Source organism: Schistocerca piceifrons, chromosome 5, assembly GCF_021461385.2.
Source record: "Schistocerca piceifrons isolate TAMUIC-IGC-003096 chromosome 5, iqSchPice1.1, whole genome shotgun sequence".
NCBI classification, from domain to species: Eukaryota; Metazoa; Arthropoda; class Insecta; order Orthoptera; family Acrididae; genus Schistocerca; species Schistocerca piceifrons.
The window spans coordinates 49,094,234-49,111,876 of NC_060142.1; the positions used below are offsets into that span (position 1 = coordinate 49,094,234).

General features: G+C 43.4%; 1 protein-coding gene across 1 annotated transcript in view; it reads left to right on the top strand.

Moving 5' to 3' along the window:
* Positions 1–17,643, top strand: part of LOC124797881 — a 134,804-nt gene that overhangs the window by 53,710 nt on the left and 63,451 nt on the right. Inside the window, exon 5 of the mRNA XM_047260978.1 lies at positions 554–748. Within this exon, the coding sequence (XP_047116934.1) occupies positions 554–748 (195 nt within the window). The remainder of the gene's footprint in view (positions 1–553; positions 749–17,643) is intronic.

A 17,643-nucleotide genomic window follows, 5' to 3' on the forward strand; every position in this document is an offset into this window, starting at 1 on the left:
TTCCTCCTGGTACCGTGTAGCCTATTGCCCATCAATTAAACACACTTTCTTGATGTTGAGCGCCCATAAACCCCAATGCACACACGCGCACGCGCGCACACACACACACACACACACACACACACACACACACACACACTCTTTCTTGAAATCAACAAAATTAAAGGTATATAAATCAATGAAATAATGTCAACTGAAAACGAAAATGATATACAATAAAAATGTTCTTAAACATGTTCTTGTGACTTCTGACTACACAGTGTATGCTTAGAAATTGGTGCTTTTGTATCTGATATTACAAATTTCATATTAATCTCAACAGAAGATATCAGATAAATAAAATTCTAACAATTGTTGAAACAATTAGTATAAGCTTATTATTTCTGTTTTAAATGTTAAATATTTCCGTAATAAGCCAAATCAGTTTCTCACCTGATTGCATGGACAATCTGAGAAAATAGCTTTTTTTCATCTGATGTCAGGTCTAACTACACTCTTATAAGATAGGTTCTAGAGCAATGTGCCTCACAGAATTTTTTCTTTCTTGTTTCAGATTTCATCCGTTGCTTGCCTTGCCTGCCTGTGTTCTTCGGGTACAGTGAAAGTGGGACTCTTTATGCTTCCCTTAATTGGCCGGCTTCGCCTTATGATGTTTGTGACAGTGTTCAGTCTTCTAGTGACATGTTTGTTTATTTTCCTGGACATATCACATATTGTGTATTTCTTTCCATTTAACTGGGGAAAAGTGGTGAGTAAGGGCTCATTGTAAATGTGATACATCTTTTCATCCCTAGTTTCTAGATATTTATCCATCAGTGAAAGCATCTTACGTAGTGTTTGTAATTGCATTTGCTTAATTTGTTTTGAACCATATAGATTTTGTTGAGAACATTGATTTTCATTTCTGTTTTTGTTATTTTGCACTTCTACACTTTAATTGCTCTTACTTTTGTATTTTTTTAAATGGAAATAAATGTTTTTAAATATATATTCCAATTTTATTTAATGTCTGGAATTATATTCCATTTATGTTCATGCAACTTGTTAGAAAACATAGTTGCACTGTGAAATGTAGTATTGTGAAATGACTATGCATCACACTTTAGCAGAGTTACCACCTATTTCTGTTCCTGCTCCTTCTCCTCTTTCTGTAACCCAAGTTTATTACAAAGTTTTTGTTGAAGACAAGCTACTTTACACCTTCTGCATTTCTACGTCTATATGTTGTGAGTTTAAATGTAAATTGCTTGTTTTAGTAAAAATTCCTCATTTCATTTTGAATGTCTTGTAGTACGTTGTGCGTTGATTTTGTTTATGTACATCCAAGTTATAACTGAAAAATAAGTTTTTGAAGCCATATATAAATACAGTTTTTATTAAAGTGACTAAGTCTGTTACCAAATTTTTGTTCACTTTTTGTACATCTGTGTGCATGGTAATAGGTTTTGCAGTCTAGTTTAAACTTGTGCCAGTGCTTTTACCTCCCTGTCTTTATTCCTGTGAAATGAGTGCATGTTACTGCTCCTGCACATTGCCGTATTATTGTTATTAGCTCTTGTGACCATTGGTTATGGAACCTATCGAGTGCAATTAATCCAGTTTGATTTACAAATAAATTAGAACATTAAAATTACAAGGATTGTATAGTAAAAATTATTTCTCGTTTTATGAAATGCCTGTATACCTCCATATGACATTGATCATACTGATCACAGTACTATTTTTCAGTCTCCATAGACAAGTCTCAAAATAAGGCATTTCTGAGAGGTATTTCAGAAGGGCTTGAGAACTTTCCCTTTTACCCCTCTTAGAACTTTTCTTCAACCTGGGGAAAATACTCAGGATGAGGTGAATTGTACCACAAAGATAAAAGAATTATCACTATTTTTGTTGGAAGAACACGTGCGCGCGCGCACCCACACACACACCCACACACACACACACACACACACACACACACACGCACGCACGCACGCACGCGCACACACACACACACACACACACACACACACACACACACACACACACACACACACACACAGAGAGAGAGAGAGAGAGAGAGAGAGAGAGAGAGAGAGAGAGAGAGAGAGAGGGGGGGGGGGAGGGGAGGGGAGGGGAGGGGAGGGGGCAGAGAGAGTGTGTGTGTGTTAGTTTTGGAGGTGACATTGAAAGCTGTCTTACCTTGAGCTGCTTAAGGAATGCAAAATGTTGAAAAGAAAATCAAAATACGAGGGTGGTTTGAAAAGTTCCCAGAATGGGATAGAAAAAAAGTACTTACGTAACTGAACTTTTATTATTTTTCAACGTAGTCTCCTTATAGATTAATGCACTTGGTCCAACAATGTTCCAGTGCCTTGATCCAATTTTGAAAACGAGTTTCCTTCAGGCCTGCAAAATAGTAACAACTCTGGCTATCAATTCTTCATTTGAAGTGACTCTTCGTCCACCAAGAAAAATTTTCAGTTTTGGGAAGAGATGGAGGTCTGACGGAGCCATATCAGGTGAATAAGGTGGGTGTGGCAACAATTCATACCTTAGTTCATGTAATTTTGCAATGGTGAAGTCATGCGTGCGGGTGTGTGTCAAGAGTCGTGGCACCCATCTTGCAGATATTATTTTCATTTTTAATTCTTCAGTTAAAATTTTATACACCCTTTCAGATGGCATCTGGCAAGCGTGAGCAATTTCACACAATTCCCCCCCACCCCCACCCCCCATCCCCCCTCTCTCACAACCCCTCCCCCGGGGGCTCACTGTTCTTTCATGAGTTCGTGCGTGGCGCACATTGAGCCCCGAGCTATTGCAGCTCATTCTTCATTCGCTAGCTGTGTTTCCTTCTCCCTACCCCTCCCTCCCTATCCCTACTCGTTTCCCATTGCCACCTCCTGCCCCTCTCTGTGTTCTGATGTATGTTGACCTGGCTATTCGCCTGGTTTCCTGTATTGGTTGCAATTTTGTGCCTTTTGCCTGTTTTTTCACCCTTTTGGCATTCCGTCCCCACTTGATATTTGACCTCCACTTCAAAATTTTCTGTTTTTAGTGTGAGCCCTATAGGGAAGAACTACCTCCCTAACATCTACGGTGTGGATTCCTCTCCCCCCCCCCCCTTCCCCACTCCCTTCCCCACTGTAGCCCCTTTCCACCCTGCTGGGTCACCAGCACATGTAGCCAGTCCGTGTGCTGGGGCTGTTATGTGCCCATATGGCTGAGCCACCTCACAACACAGGGATCACACTACTGATATGTGAGCTGTTCCTTCCCCATGTAGGTCAAGGAGTGGGTGCTTGCCTTGTGGGATCATTGGAACTCCGGCAGTGGCCGCCATGCCAGGCGGCCCTTGCTGTGGTCAGAGTGGGTGGATGCTTGGTGCATGAAGCATATCAAGCTGCAGAAATCTGACTGTTCTCACATGGCCATCTCTTTGAATGGTGAAGGATCCATAAATGTTGCCTCGTATGATCTGGCTACCCCATGGGAGGAAGGCCAGGCTCACCTTCTTGGGCTGAAACCCTTTCCCCATTTCACTGTCTGTACTAGGGATTGATGGGGACACTTTCACCGCCACAAAGCCATTGTTTTTCGTGGAAAATATCTAGGACAAGTTTGGTGAAGTGGAGTCTATTAGTAAGATGTGGTCAGGCTCCCTGTTGATCAAAGCTTCTTCTGCCACCCAATCCACAGCTCTTCATGCCTGTGATCGTCTTGGCAACGTCCCAGTGTCTATCACTCCTCACCAATCTCTGGATATGGTCCAGGGCGTCATTTTTCGTGGGGACCTTATCCTGCAAACTGATGAGGAACTCTGGGCTAATCTGGAGTGGCGTGGCATTCATTTTGTTCAACATGTGCAGAAGGGTTGCAAAGACAACCACACCGATACTAGTGCGGCTTCATTCCGGCTTTCGAGGGGGATACTCTCAGAGAAGGTCAAGGTTATGTGCTACAGATGTGACATGAAGCTGTACATCCCTCCACCTATGCAGTGCTTTCGTTGCTTGCATTTTGGGCATATGTCTTCTCGCTGTATGGCAGACCCTTTGTGTGGTGACTGTGGCCACCCAGTCCATGAGGGAAGCCCTTGGGTTCCGCCGCCTGTGTGTGTAAACTGTGCTGACCGCCACTCCTCTCGCTCGCTGGATTGCCCGGCTTACAAGATAGAAATAAAGATACTAGAATAAAAGTCCCTGGATCGCCTGTCTTGCGCTGAGGTGTGGCAAAAGTACAAGAGACTCCATCCAGTGTCACTGTCTTCAACTTTTGCCTCTGTTATTTCCTTTCCTCCTCCTCCCTCGTCCTTACCCCAGCCCTGCCCCACTCTCCCTTCCACCTACCCTGCAGTTCCCACTACCTCCCATCAGGGGGTCACTACCCCTCATCGGCGGAAGTAGTACCCCCCTTCTTTGGCATCTGCTGGTGATAAGGCTCTCTCCCAGGAACCCTCTCTCTGGTATCTCTCAGGCCAGAAGACTCGCACCACCACTTAGTCACTAGGTGCACTATCTGTGCGCCCCAAGGTCGCCTGCTCTCTTTCGGTCCTGGATCTGGCAGATGCTTGTACTCCCCCTGTGTACTGCCCTCCTCCACCTCAGAAAGAGAAGAAGAACAAACATAAATCCCCGGCAGTGCCAACTCCCCTCTCGCAACTCGAGTCTGACATCCTATTTATGAATGTCACCCCATCCTTGTTGGTGACAACTACTGACAAAGTGACCTGACCTCCTCCTTGGTCATCCAGTTGTACTGCAACAAATACTATTATCATCTAATGGAAATGCAACGTCTTGTCTCCTCTTATTCTGTGTTCTGTCTTGTTCTCCAAGAAACACATTTCCGTGATGACCACTCTCCAACTTTCTATGGTTATTGGGCATTCTGTTGAAACTGTGCTGGCCCTGGGATAGCATCTGGTGGGTCTGCACTGTGGTTCGCTCCGATGTCATTAGTGACTGGATTCCCCTACGTACCATCTTGGAAGTGATAGCGGTTAGTGTGTGAACGACTCTGGCAATCACCCTTTGCAATGTCTACCTCGCTCCAGGTCAGCTACTTGATTATGATGCGCTATCTACCTTAATCCAGCAACTCCTGACCCTGTTTCTCCTCCTTAGGGATTTCAATGCCCACCATCCACTGTGGGGGAGCGTCACTTCAATGGGTCGGGGTATCCTAATCGAACAACTTATCACGGACTTCTATTTGTATCTCCTCGACGATGGTTGCCCTACCCACGTCAGTGCCGCTCATGGCACCTTCTCTGCTATCGATCTCATGACCTCCTCCCCTGTCTTTGTGCCTTCCCTACATTGGTCATCCCATGATGACCTTTGTGACAGTGACCACTTCCCAGTGACATTATCGTTCCCCTGCTGCCTCAGGGCAGACAGGTCCCCTCATTGGGCATTCCGCAGGGCCAATTGGCCTTTATACATGCCCGCTGTCCGGTTTGATACATCCCTCTCGAATTCCATTGATGTAGCCATGCAAGGCATCTCTGCCGCTCTTCTCCATGCTGCTGGCACTGCTGTCCCCCTATCCACAGGGCCCCCTCATCATCGGCCGGTACCATGGTGGACCAAGGACATAGCAGTCGCTGTCCAGGACCACCAACGGGCGCTGGAGCAATTTAAGTGACACCCCTCCCAGACCAACCTCCTCATTTTTAAGTATCTCCGAGCTAAGGCTTGTTACCTTATTAAGCGGAGTAAAAAGGAATGCTGGGAGCGCTATGTTTCCTCCCTCGGGATGTATGCCTCTTTATTGCAGGTTTGGTCAAAACTCTGTAGCATTCTGGGCCGCCAGTAACAGTCAACTGTCCAGAGTCTGAACCTCCAAGGGGCTTTGTGCACTGATCCATTGGTCCTCGGGGAACACCTTGTGACACACTTTGTGATGGCATTGTTGTCCACTTCCTACCCTCGTACCTTTCTCCAGCAGAAACACAGAATTGAACAGACCCCCTCCATTTCATCCCACACCATGTTGAGCCCTATAATGCACCTTTCACTGAATGGGAATTGGTGCAGGCTCTTAGCTCTTCACAAGAGACAGCCACAGGGCCAGATTCCATTCTCAGTCAGATGAGTCAACTCTTGGACATTCCCCAGAGGCAACAGCTCCTCAGGGTCTTCAATTACATTTGGCTCACCGGTGCTTTTATGTCACAATGGCAGGACAGTATAGTTACCCCGACCTTAAGCCCGAGAAAACTCAATGACTCTAGACAGCTACTGCCCCATTAACCTTACGAATGTGCTTTGTGAAGTGCTGGAAAGGATGGTCAACTCCAGATTATGTTGGGTACTCGAGTCTCTGGGCCTTTTGTCACCGTATCAGTGTGGTTTCTGGGCAGGGTGATCCCCAACTGATCATTTACTCTGATTGGAATCAGCCATCTGACAGACTTTTACTCACTGCTGGCACATTGTCACAGTTTTCTTTGACCTACATAAGGCGTATGACATGGCTAGGCGCCATCACATTTTAGTTACCCTCCATGACTTGGGGCTTCCGTGGTCCCTTTCCGATTTTTATCCGCGAGTTTTTATCATACCGGCTCTTCTAGGTTCCAGCTGGCCCTTCACTCAGCTCCCCTCAGATTGAGGAGACTGGTACCCCACAGGGTTCTGTACTAAGTGTCACACTCTTCCTCAAAAAAAAAATGCCATAAATGGGCTTGTGACCTCTGTTGGGCCTCTGGTTACCCTGGTGTTGTACGTTGATGATTTTTGCATCTGGTGCAGCTCCCACTTGGTGGTGTCAGCTGAGCGAGCTCCAAGGCACCATCCGGCGGGCCTCTGCATGGGCCACCATGAATGGCTTCCAGTTTTTCCCCTCCAAAATGTGGATTATGCATTTTTGTCATCGATCCACAGTACACCCTGATCCAGAACTTTATTTAGACAACCAGCACCTCGATGTTGTAGCACAGTCCCGTTTCTTGGGCCTTATTTTTGATAACAAGCTGACATGGCTACCCCACATTCTCCACCTAAAGACTACATGCATGCAGAAGCTAAAATGCTCTTTGCCTCCTGGCTCACACATCTTGGGGTGTAGACCGTTCCACTCTTCTCCATCTTTACCTTGCTCTGATCTTGTCCAGACTCGATTATGGGAGTCAGGTTTATGGCTTAGCAACTCCTTCCACTTTGGAACTCTGTGACCCTGACCATCATTGTGGGGTGCATCTTGTTGATAGTCTCCTCACAGAAGGAGGGATTCCCCCTCTACACATCAGACATAGCCAACTCCTTGTTTCTTACTCAGTCGCCATTCGCCAATTCTGTGACCACCATCCTGTGTACCCTGTGCTCTTCGCCAATGAGGGACGTCTCCCTCCTAACACCCACCCCTAGGTGGAATTGCCAGTTCTACCTTCTGCCGGAATTTCCATCTGCACTCACTGGACTGCACCCTGTATCTTTCCTCCCATACCCCCCCCCCCCCTCCCCCCCACCCGGATGGTGCCTAGACGATGGATGGATTAGGACCGATCTCTTCCAGGGTCCTAAAGGTCTCTGTTGCTCCTGTGGTTTACCAGCATCTTCTGTGTGCCATCCTTGCAGAGTTCCAGGGTGCCACCATCTTTTACACTGATGGTTCTAAGACTACTGATGAGGTAGGATACGCTTTCATGTCTCCTACTGGCTTTGAGCACCATTTGTTGTCAGGGTCATGTAGTGTATTTACAGCAGAGCTTCTAGACATACACAGGCCCCTCTTTTCTGCCTTTCTGTTTCTCAGGCCTCCCTCCATAGTGTTTTAATTTGTTCTGACTCCATGAGCAGCCTGCGGACTATTGATTGATGCTACTCTCGTGTCGCCTTGATCTCTGCCATCCATGACCTTCTCTCTGCCCTTGAGAGTGCCACAGGTTCAGTCGTCTTTCTCTGGGTCCCAAGTCATGTGGGAATCCCAGGGAATGGATTGGCTGACCGTTTGGCTAGAGAAGAAGATACTGCCCATTTCCTTTCACGATTCCAGCTGCAGATAAGCAGATCTACGTCAAATCTTTCTTTGCCCAACAGTGGAATGCCATCTGGAGTGTTACTGATCATAGTAATAAACTCTGCACAATCAAGGAGTCCACTGCAGTTAGAGGCACTTCTTTCTGCCCCTCTCAGAAGGAGTCCACTGTTTTATGCCGTTTATGCATTGGCGATACCCGGCTCACCCATTGTTTCCCCCTACATAATGACCCACCCCCACAATTTGGTTGTGGCGCCAGTCTGATAATATCTCACATATTGGTGGCATGTCCCCTTCTTTCGACCCTTCGTGCTAAGTATAGTTTTCCTGCTTCCTTAAATTTCATATTGGCAGATGATCTACAGATGGCTGACCTGGTCCTCGGTTTCCTCTGTGAAAGTGGTTTTTATTTCCAGATATGTTGTTGTTGTTGTTGTTGTTGTTGTTGTGGTCTTCAGCCCTGAGACTGGTTTGATGCAGCTCTCCATGCTACTCTATCCTATGCAAGCCACTTCATCTCCCAGTACCTACTGCAACCTACATCCTTCTGAATCTGCTTAGTGTATTCATCTCTTGGTCTCCCTCTATGATTTTTACCCTCCACGCTGCCCTCCAATGCTAAATTGGTGATCCCTTGATGCCTCAGAACATGTCCTACCAACCAGTCCCTTCTTCTAGTCAAGTAGTGCCACAAACTCCTCTTCTCCCCGATTCTATTCAATACCTCCTCATTAGTTGTGTGATCTACCCATCTAATATTCAACATTCTTCTGTAGCACTACATTTTGAAAGCTTTTATTCTCTTCTTGTCCAAACTATTTATCATCCATGTTTCACTTCCATACATGGCTACACTCCATACAAATACTTTCAGAAACGACTTCCTAACACTTAAATCTGTACTCGATGTTTACTAATTTCTCATCTTCGGAAACGCTTTCCTTGCCATTACCAGTCTACATTTTATATCCTATCTACTTCGACCATCATCAGTTATTTTGCTCCCCAAATAGCGAAACTCCTTTAAAACTTTAAGTGTCTCATTTCCTAATCTAATTCCCTCAGCATCACCCGACTTAATTAGACCACATTCCATTATCCTTGTTTTGCTTTTGTTGATGTTCATCTTATATCCTCCTTTCAAGGCACTGTCCATTCCGTTCAACTGCTCTTCCAAGTCCTTTGCTGTCTCTGACAGAATTACAATGTCATCACTGAACCTCAAAGTTTTTATTTCTTCTCCATGGATTTTCATTCCTACTCTGAATTTTTCTTTTGTTTCCGTTACTGCTTGCTCAATATACAGATTGAATAACATCAAGGAGAGGCTACAACCCTGTCTCACTCCCTTACCAACCACTGCTTCCCTTTCATGCCCCTTGACTCTTATAACTACCATCTGGTTTCTGTACAAATTATAAATAGTCTTTTGCTCCCTGTATTTTATCCCTGCCACTTTCAGAATTTGAAAGAGAGTATTCCAGTCAACATTGTCAAAAGCTTTCTCCAAGTCTACAAATGCTAGAAACATAGGTTTGCCTTCCCTTAATCTATTTTCTAAGATAAGTCATAGGGTCAGTATTGCCTCGCGTGTTGCAACATTTCTACAGAATCCAAACTGATCTTCCCCGAGGTTGGCTTCTACCAGTTTTCCATTTGTCTGTAAAGAATTCGTGTTAGTATTTTGCAACTGTGATTTATTAAACTGATAGTTCGGTAATTTTCACATCTGTCAACACCTGCTTTCTTTGGGATTGGAATTATTATATTCTTCTTGAAGTCTGATGGTATTTCGCCTGCCTCATACATCTTGCTCATCAGATGGTAGAGTTTTGTCAGGACTGGCTCTCCCAAGGCTGTCAGTAGTTCTAATGGAATGTTGTCTACTCCCGGGGCCTTGTTTCGACTCAGGTCTTTCAGTGCTCTTTCAAACTCTTCACGCAGTATCATATCTCCAATTTCGTCTTCATCTACCTTCTCTTCCATTTCCATAATATTGTCCTCAAGTACATCGCCCTTGTATAGACCTTCTATATACTCTTTCCACCTTTCTGCTTTCCCTTCTTTGCTTAGAACTGGGTTTCCATCTGAGCTCTTGATATTCATACAAGTGGTTCGTAGGCAGTATCTATCTTACCCCTAGTGAGATAAGCCACTGCATCCTTACATGTGTCCTCTAGCCATCCCTGCTTCACCATTTAGCACTTCCTGTCGCTCTCATTTTTGAGACGTTTGTACTGGTTTTGCCTGATTCACTTACTGCAGTTTTATATTGTCTCCTTTCATCAATTATTCAATATTTCTTCTGTTACCCAAGGACTTCTATTAGCTCTCGTTTTTTTACCTGCTTGATCCTCTACTGCCTTCACTACCTCATCCCTCAAAGCTACCCATTCTTCTTCTATTGTATTTCTTTCCCCCATTCCTGTCAATTGTTGCTTTATGCCCTCCCTGAAACTCTGTACAACCTCTGGTCAGTTTTCCAGGTCCCATCTCCTTAAATTTCCACCTTTTTGCAGTTTCTACAGTTTTAATCTGCAGTTCATAACCAATAGATTATGGTCAGAGTCCACATCTGCCCCTGGAAATGTCTTACAATTTAAAACCTGGTTCCTAAAGCTCTGTCTTACCATTATATAACCTATCTGATACCTTCTAGTATCTCCAGGCTTCTTCCATGTATACAAGTTAAGTTATGCTCTGTGCAAAATTCTACCAGGCGGCTTCCTCTTTCATTCCTTACCCCCATTCCATATTCACCTACTATGTTTCCTTCTCTTCCTTTTCCTACTATCGAATTCCAGTCACTGTTGACTATTAAATTTTCGTCTCCCTTCACTATCTGAATAATTTCTTTTATCTCATCATACAGTTCATCTATTTCTTCGTCATCTGCAGAGCTAGTTGGCATATAAACTTGTACTACTGTAGTAGGCGTGGGCTTCGTATCTATCTTGGTCACAACAATGCATTCACTATGCTGTTTGTAGTAACTTATCCACACTCCTATTTTTTTTATTTATTATTAAACCTACTCCTGCATTACCCTTATTTGATTTTATATTTATAACCCTGTAATCACCTGACCAAAAGTCTTGTTCCTCCTGCCACCGAACTTCACTAATTCCCACTATATCTAACTTTAACGTATCCATTTCCCGTTTAAAATTTTCTAACCTACCTGCCCAATTAAGGGATCTGACATTCCACACTCCGATCCGTAAAATGCCAGTTTTCTTTCTCCTGATAACAACGTCCTCTTGAGTAGTCCCAGATATAAGGTTCGCGATTTAGTCTTGGAGCAGGGGCGGGTTGGTTGTGGTTGGGACTCCTTTTGCAGTCTTCACGGTCTGTGACCCCATGACTGCCCCCCCCCTTTTTTCCGGTTTTTAGATTTGGTCTCACCTTTTATGTTTTTACTGTGTGTGTTTAATGTTCATTCTTTTATAATTGTACTCCTCTGGTTGAATCAGTCCACTTGTAGCAGACCCTCTTTCTTACGTAACCCACTTTGGAATTGCGGGACTGATGACCTCGCTGTTTGGTCCCATACTCTCTCAATTAATCTATCAATCAATCAATCATTCATGCACTTTCAATCGGCGATCCTCCATGGCCATTTTGTGCACTTTTGCAATGTTTTCTGGAGTAGTGACACATCTTGGCTGATCACGGCGTGGATCATCATCTAAGCTCTCCTAACCAAATTTAAATTTGTTTGTGCACTTGCCAACAGTTGAATATGAAGGAGCAGAGTCCTCCAGTATATTCTGGAAATCAGCGTAAATGTCCTTTTCTTTTATACCTTTCTATACGAAGTACTTAATCACTGCTTGGCTCTCGATTTTTTTCCATCTTCGCAAATCACTACGCGTGTGCAACAACAGAGCCATGTCATTGCATCACCTCTCTTCCAAGAGCACTGATGTGGCATGTGTTTTCAGGCAACAGTCTAACGAATACCGTACTTACTCGAATCTAAGCCGCACTCGAATCTAAGCCGCACCTGAAAAATGAGACTCGAAATAAAGGAAAAAAAAAATTCCCGAATCTAAGCCGCACCTGAAATTTGCGACTCGAAATTCAAGGGGAGAGAAAAGTTTTAGGCCGCACCTCCAAATCGAACAAAGTTGGTCCATTGTAATATGAAACACAATTTACGTCGAATGAATGACGATACAGCGACAGTAGTTTGGTTCGAGTCGTAAGCTTAGCAGTTAAGCTTTACCAGGTAGCCATTGCTATGCGTCAGGCGCTCCGTCCGTATTTATGCGAGTACCATTCCTTTTTCACGTGCTCTGTCTGGTTTGAATCGATTGCTTATTTTGCTTTGATCTGATAAGTGCCGTTTTCTTTGTTATGGGTGTTCACGTCATCCTAAGCTGAAAATGCATTACTGTACTGTCATGCATTGTTTGTCGCATTCTGACAGTGCGTGTTTACGGCCTGTCGCCGCTCACGGCACGGCTTGCTTTTGTGCGCGCTACTGCCGCTTACAATTAAAAAAAAAAGAGAGAGGGGAATCATCTCATTAGCGAAACAGTAGCAAGAGATTGCTAGTTGTTGTTACTTACACTGCTGCTTTCTTTGATAATGATCAACAAGAACCAAATAATAGACTGCGTATTTCAGAACATGTTCTGAACGAGAGTTCGGCGAAAATTTTTCTCCGTTTGAAAATCTTTGCGGCCGCTTCTGTAGGTCATCAAATTCTGCACAGAAATTAGAGTCATCTTAGATTTAAAAATCTGGTCAGTTGCCATACTTAATTTCTGACTGTATCACATTAGGCATAAGAATAATACGAATATAAACATGACACGATACGTATATTCTTCCTCGTTTGCTGTTGTCTCACTCTAGTTTCGTAGTTTATTAGGCAGGATTTAAATGAGATAGCAGCAAATGCGAAAGAATACATGGCAAAATGTTTATATTCGATTATTCTTATGGTGAAGAGAATACTGCATGTGATTCACATTTCATCAGGTTCCTATTAGCAACCAACTCTTCTCACTGGTAGGAAAAAATTCAGAACATAGAGTTGGCCATATTGACAAACATCCTAAACAGTCTTGCCAGTCGGATTTTCGTAGTACATTGAAATTCTGCTACATTCGAAGATGAACAATACGGAATTTGTATTTACTTCGTTGGATAATGTATGAAAATGCAGTGGTCGAAACTCGGGGCGGAGAAAAAAAAGCTCGTCTTCCACATTTTTTTTTATTTTTTTTTAATTTTTATTTTTTTTAAATTTATTTACTGACGCAGAGGTTTTGGCGAAAGTATTTATCTTTGTGCCTACAAAGCATACCTGTGTAGCGCTACATATATTCGACAGCAGAAGTTATAGTTGTAGCAGCACCTACCAACATTTTTCAGAACTTCCGCTTACTTTGCACTCGATTCTAAGCCGCAGGCGGTTTTTTGGATTACAAAAATTGGAAAAAAAGTGCGGCTTGGATTCGAGTAAATACGGTATCGTGTGAACAACTCATTGCACTAGTGCTGACCTCTCGCGGTGAATTCGAGAACTTTTCAAACTACTCTCAAAGCTAGTAACAACGTGCGTTCACATCGTTTGTTGGTAGTCATTGCATCATTGTAAAGCTTACTCCACTATATGGAATAGTCAAAGTTCTGACTGAAGTCAGTTGGCAACTTTGTTATTTTCGAGACTTGATTCATGGCACATTATTTTCTCGGAATAAAGTTGTTGCTTTTACTACTGAGTTTGATATCTGCAAGCATATGGTCTATGACTAAAGTTCCATACTAATCTGTACACTCTCCATAATTTACCATCAGAGGAATGCATGGGGTAGGCCAAGTAAAAGAAAACTACAAAATGACAACAATATTTGTTACTGTTTACATAGGTTTTAATAGAATTCAGGTTAAACTGAATGAAATGGCATTTACTAACAAAGAGAGAGAGGGGCTGGCCAGTACTTACCTCCGCTCAGTACAGCCGATAGATACACATAAAACAGAACTGAAGATTTACGTTCCTAGCTTTCGGAACAAATGTTCCTTCATCGGGGAGGAGAGAGAGGAAAGAAAGGAAAGAAGGGAAAGGAGATTCAGTTACTCACAACCCAGGTTATGAAGCAACAGGGAAAGGAAAATAGGGAGGGTAGCAAGGATGGAGGCATGGTTGTCAGAGGGAAGCCAAAGATATTCTACTGTAAGTACTGGGCCAGCTTCAAACCAAAGAGGATGCATACAGAAGTAAAGAGGTATATAGTATAAAGATAAACACAACTATGTAGGATGAAAAGATGCGTGAATGGCTAAAAAGGAAAGGGAAAGAGGAGAAGACAGAAGAGTGAATGGGAGTGAGGTTGTTTAACGTAGGTTCAGTCCAGGGGGATGGCGGGATGAAAGGATGTGTTGGAGTGCAAGTTCCCATCTCCGCAGTTCAGAGGGGCTGGTGTTGGGTGGGAGAAGCCAAATGGCACATACGGTGTAGCAGGTTCCTAGGTCCATAGAATTATGCTGGAGGCCATGCTCTGCTACTGGGTATCGGGCATCTCCTAGGCGGACAGTTCGTCTGTGTCCGTTCATGCGCTCAGCCAGTTTAGTTGTTGTCATGCCGATGTAAAAGGCTGTGCAGTGCAGGCATGTCAGTTGATAAATGACATGTGTAGTTTCACACGTAGCCCTGCCTTGAATTGTGTATGTTTTACCTTCTCCAAAACCCAAGCCACCTTCCTGGATGTTGACCTTCATCTTGTTGAAGCTCACATCCACACCTCTGTCCATATCAAACCCACAAACAAACAACAGTACCTTCACTTTGATAGCTGCCATCCTTTCCACATCAAACGCTCCCTTCCCTACAGCCTAGGTATTCGTGGCAAACGTATCTGCTCCAGTGACGAATCCCTCAACAATTACACCAATAACCTGACCAGTGCTTTCCTCTCCCGCAACTATCCTGCAGACCTTGTCCACAAACAGATTTCCCGAGCAATACATTCCTCCCCGTCCAACAACAATGTTCCTACCCCCAGACCACATAGAAGCATCCCCCTTGTCACCCAATATTATTCTGGCCTCGAAAACATCAACAAATTACTCCGCCAGGGATATGACTTTCTCAAGTCAACCCCTGAAATGAGATCATCCCTTGACAAAATTCTCCCCACACCACCCAGAGTAGCCTTTCGTCGCCCCCCTAACCTCCGTAACATCCTTGTTAAACCCTACAATATTCCCAGACTACCTTCTCTACCCAGCGGTTCCTACCCCTGTAACCGACCCCGCTGCAAAACCTGCCCCATGCGTCCCCCCACAACCACCTACTCCAGCCCCGCTACTGGTAAAACATACACAATTCAAGGCAGGGCTACGTGTGAAACTACACACGTCATTTATCATCTGACATGCCTGCACTGCACAGCCTTTTACATCGGCATGACAACAACTAAACTGGCTGAGTGCATGAACGGACACAGACGAACTGTCCGCCTAGGAGATGCCCGATACCCAGTAGCAGAGCGTGCCCTCCAGCATAATTCTATGGACCTAGGAACCTGCTACACCGTATGTGCCATTTGGCTTCTCCCACCCAACACCAGCCCCTCTGAACTGCGGAGATGGGAACTTGCACTCCAACACATCCTTTCATCCCGCCATCCCCCTGGACTGAACCTACGTTAAACGACCTCACTCCCATTTACTCTTCAGTCTTCTCCTGTTTCCCTTTCCTCTTTAGCCATTCACGCATCTTTTCATCCTACATAGTTGTGTTTATCTTTATACTATATACCTCTTTACTTCTGTATGCATCCTCTTTGGTTTGAAGCTGGCACAGTACTTACAGTAGAATATCTTTGGCTTCCCTCTGACAACCATGCCTCCATCCTTGCTACCCTCCCTATTTTCCTTTCCCTGTTGCTTCATAACCTGGGTTGTGAGTAACTGAATCTCCTTTCCCTTCTTCCCTTTCTTTCCCCTCTCTCCTCCCCGATGAAGGAACATTTGTTCCGAAAGCAAGGAACGTAAATCTTCAGTTCTGTTTTATGTGTATCTATCGGCTGTACGGAGCGGAGGTAAGTACTGGCCAGCCCCTCTATCTCTTTGTTAGTATTTGTTTCACATCTTTATATGAGATTTTCCATTAATCATTGAAATGGCATTTAAAAAGTTAGAAAGGTGCTGAGATAACTCAAAAAGAAAAGAGTAGGATCTTGTTCATTCAATTAGTGTCTGAACTCTAGAAAACTATATAAGGCAATTTGGAAAAATATTCTATGACTGGAAAACTCATGGTATTTGTTTATCAGCAGGCAGAATGATGAGAAGTTGATCATATGCTGAATTCAGTCAGTTTTTCCCCTAGAGATTCAACACTTCATATTTCTCAGAATCGGCGACAAAAGAATTCACTTCAGCTGTACTTATGGTATCCCGTTTAGTAAAGTAAATAACAATAGTCTGTCAACTGAAGCTGAAATTATGCACAGTTTGATTCTGCAAAAAATGCTTTCATACAATAACTCGTATTTTCATTTTTGTATTGCAGAGGTTACTTATTCCATTTACGAACAATATGCCGTTGGCTGCTTATGATTAGTTCTTTGTATGTAATTGTGTGTGTCTTAGCCTGCATAGATTGGGAGTAGATTAAGGACTTTATTCTTGAACAAAAGATGCAAAATTATAAATGTACGTTTAAAAGAAATACCAGTTCTCATTCCGATGAATTTTCTCAGTGTAGTGTCCCATTAATTGCCTTTTAAACTTCTTGTAACACAGATTAATAATTAGGTACAGAGCAAGTAGTGCAACGATAGACACTGGACTCACATTCATGAGGACAGTGGTTTAAATTTCACTCTGGTCATCTGGATCTAGGATATCCATTTTTTCCATAAAGAGCCCAAAGTTAATGTCAAGATAGGGGATAGTACCTCATACAAATCTTGGGTGAGTTACTTAATTGAAACATGTTTTCCTGCGTAATTTGTACCTGCCAATGTTGTACTCTTAGCAACTGGGTGTTTGTCACATTGCTATGTACTGTTCTCATTTCAAACGTCTGTGCTGTGATGAGCAACAACATAACTGAGGCAAGTATCAGTCCAGATGGAAGCATGCAATGAAGGAATTGTTATTAGAGTAACTCCTTCCATTATTTTCTTTCCACTCTGGATTTTGCAGTGCCATATAATAATGCAGAATGATGCAATCAGATGGCTGGAATAAGTTGCAGAAGATTCCTGCTGGTAATATTTATTCATGCAAAAAAATTTATGCTTAGTGAATAAATTAATAGATTAGTTTGAAAAATGTTCTTCTCGAAACTCAAACTGTGACTGGCTGAGTATCAAATTACTGCACAGATTTGTTAAAAACCTTGAATACATTAGCTTCTAAAAATTTGTGAAACTTGGTGTAAGGAGCAAGACAGGCTTGTAGTGAATTGTGTACACATTGAGGGGGCAGCACCTACAGCTTCTGTCAACACCCACCTCCAAAAAAAGTGATCTCTTATGTTTTCTCAGTGTGATTGATAATGGTGGTCTTCTGAGTGTTCAGCAGAGTTGTTGATTCCGTGTTATGCACAATATTTCAATTACCGACCCAATTGCCCCATTCTGGTCCGAGGATTTTGCTGTTATATGTACTTGTTGCCTGGGTGTTGGAAGCTGAACTTAATTATAA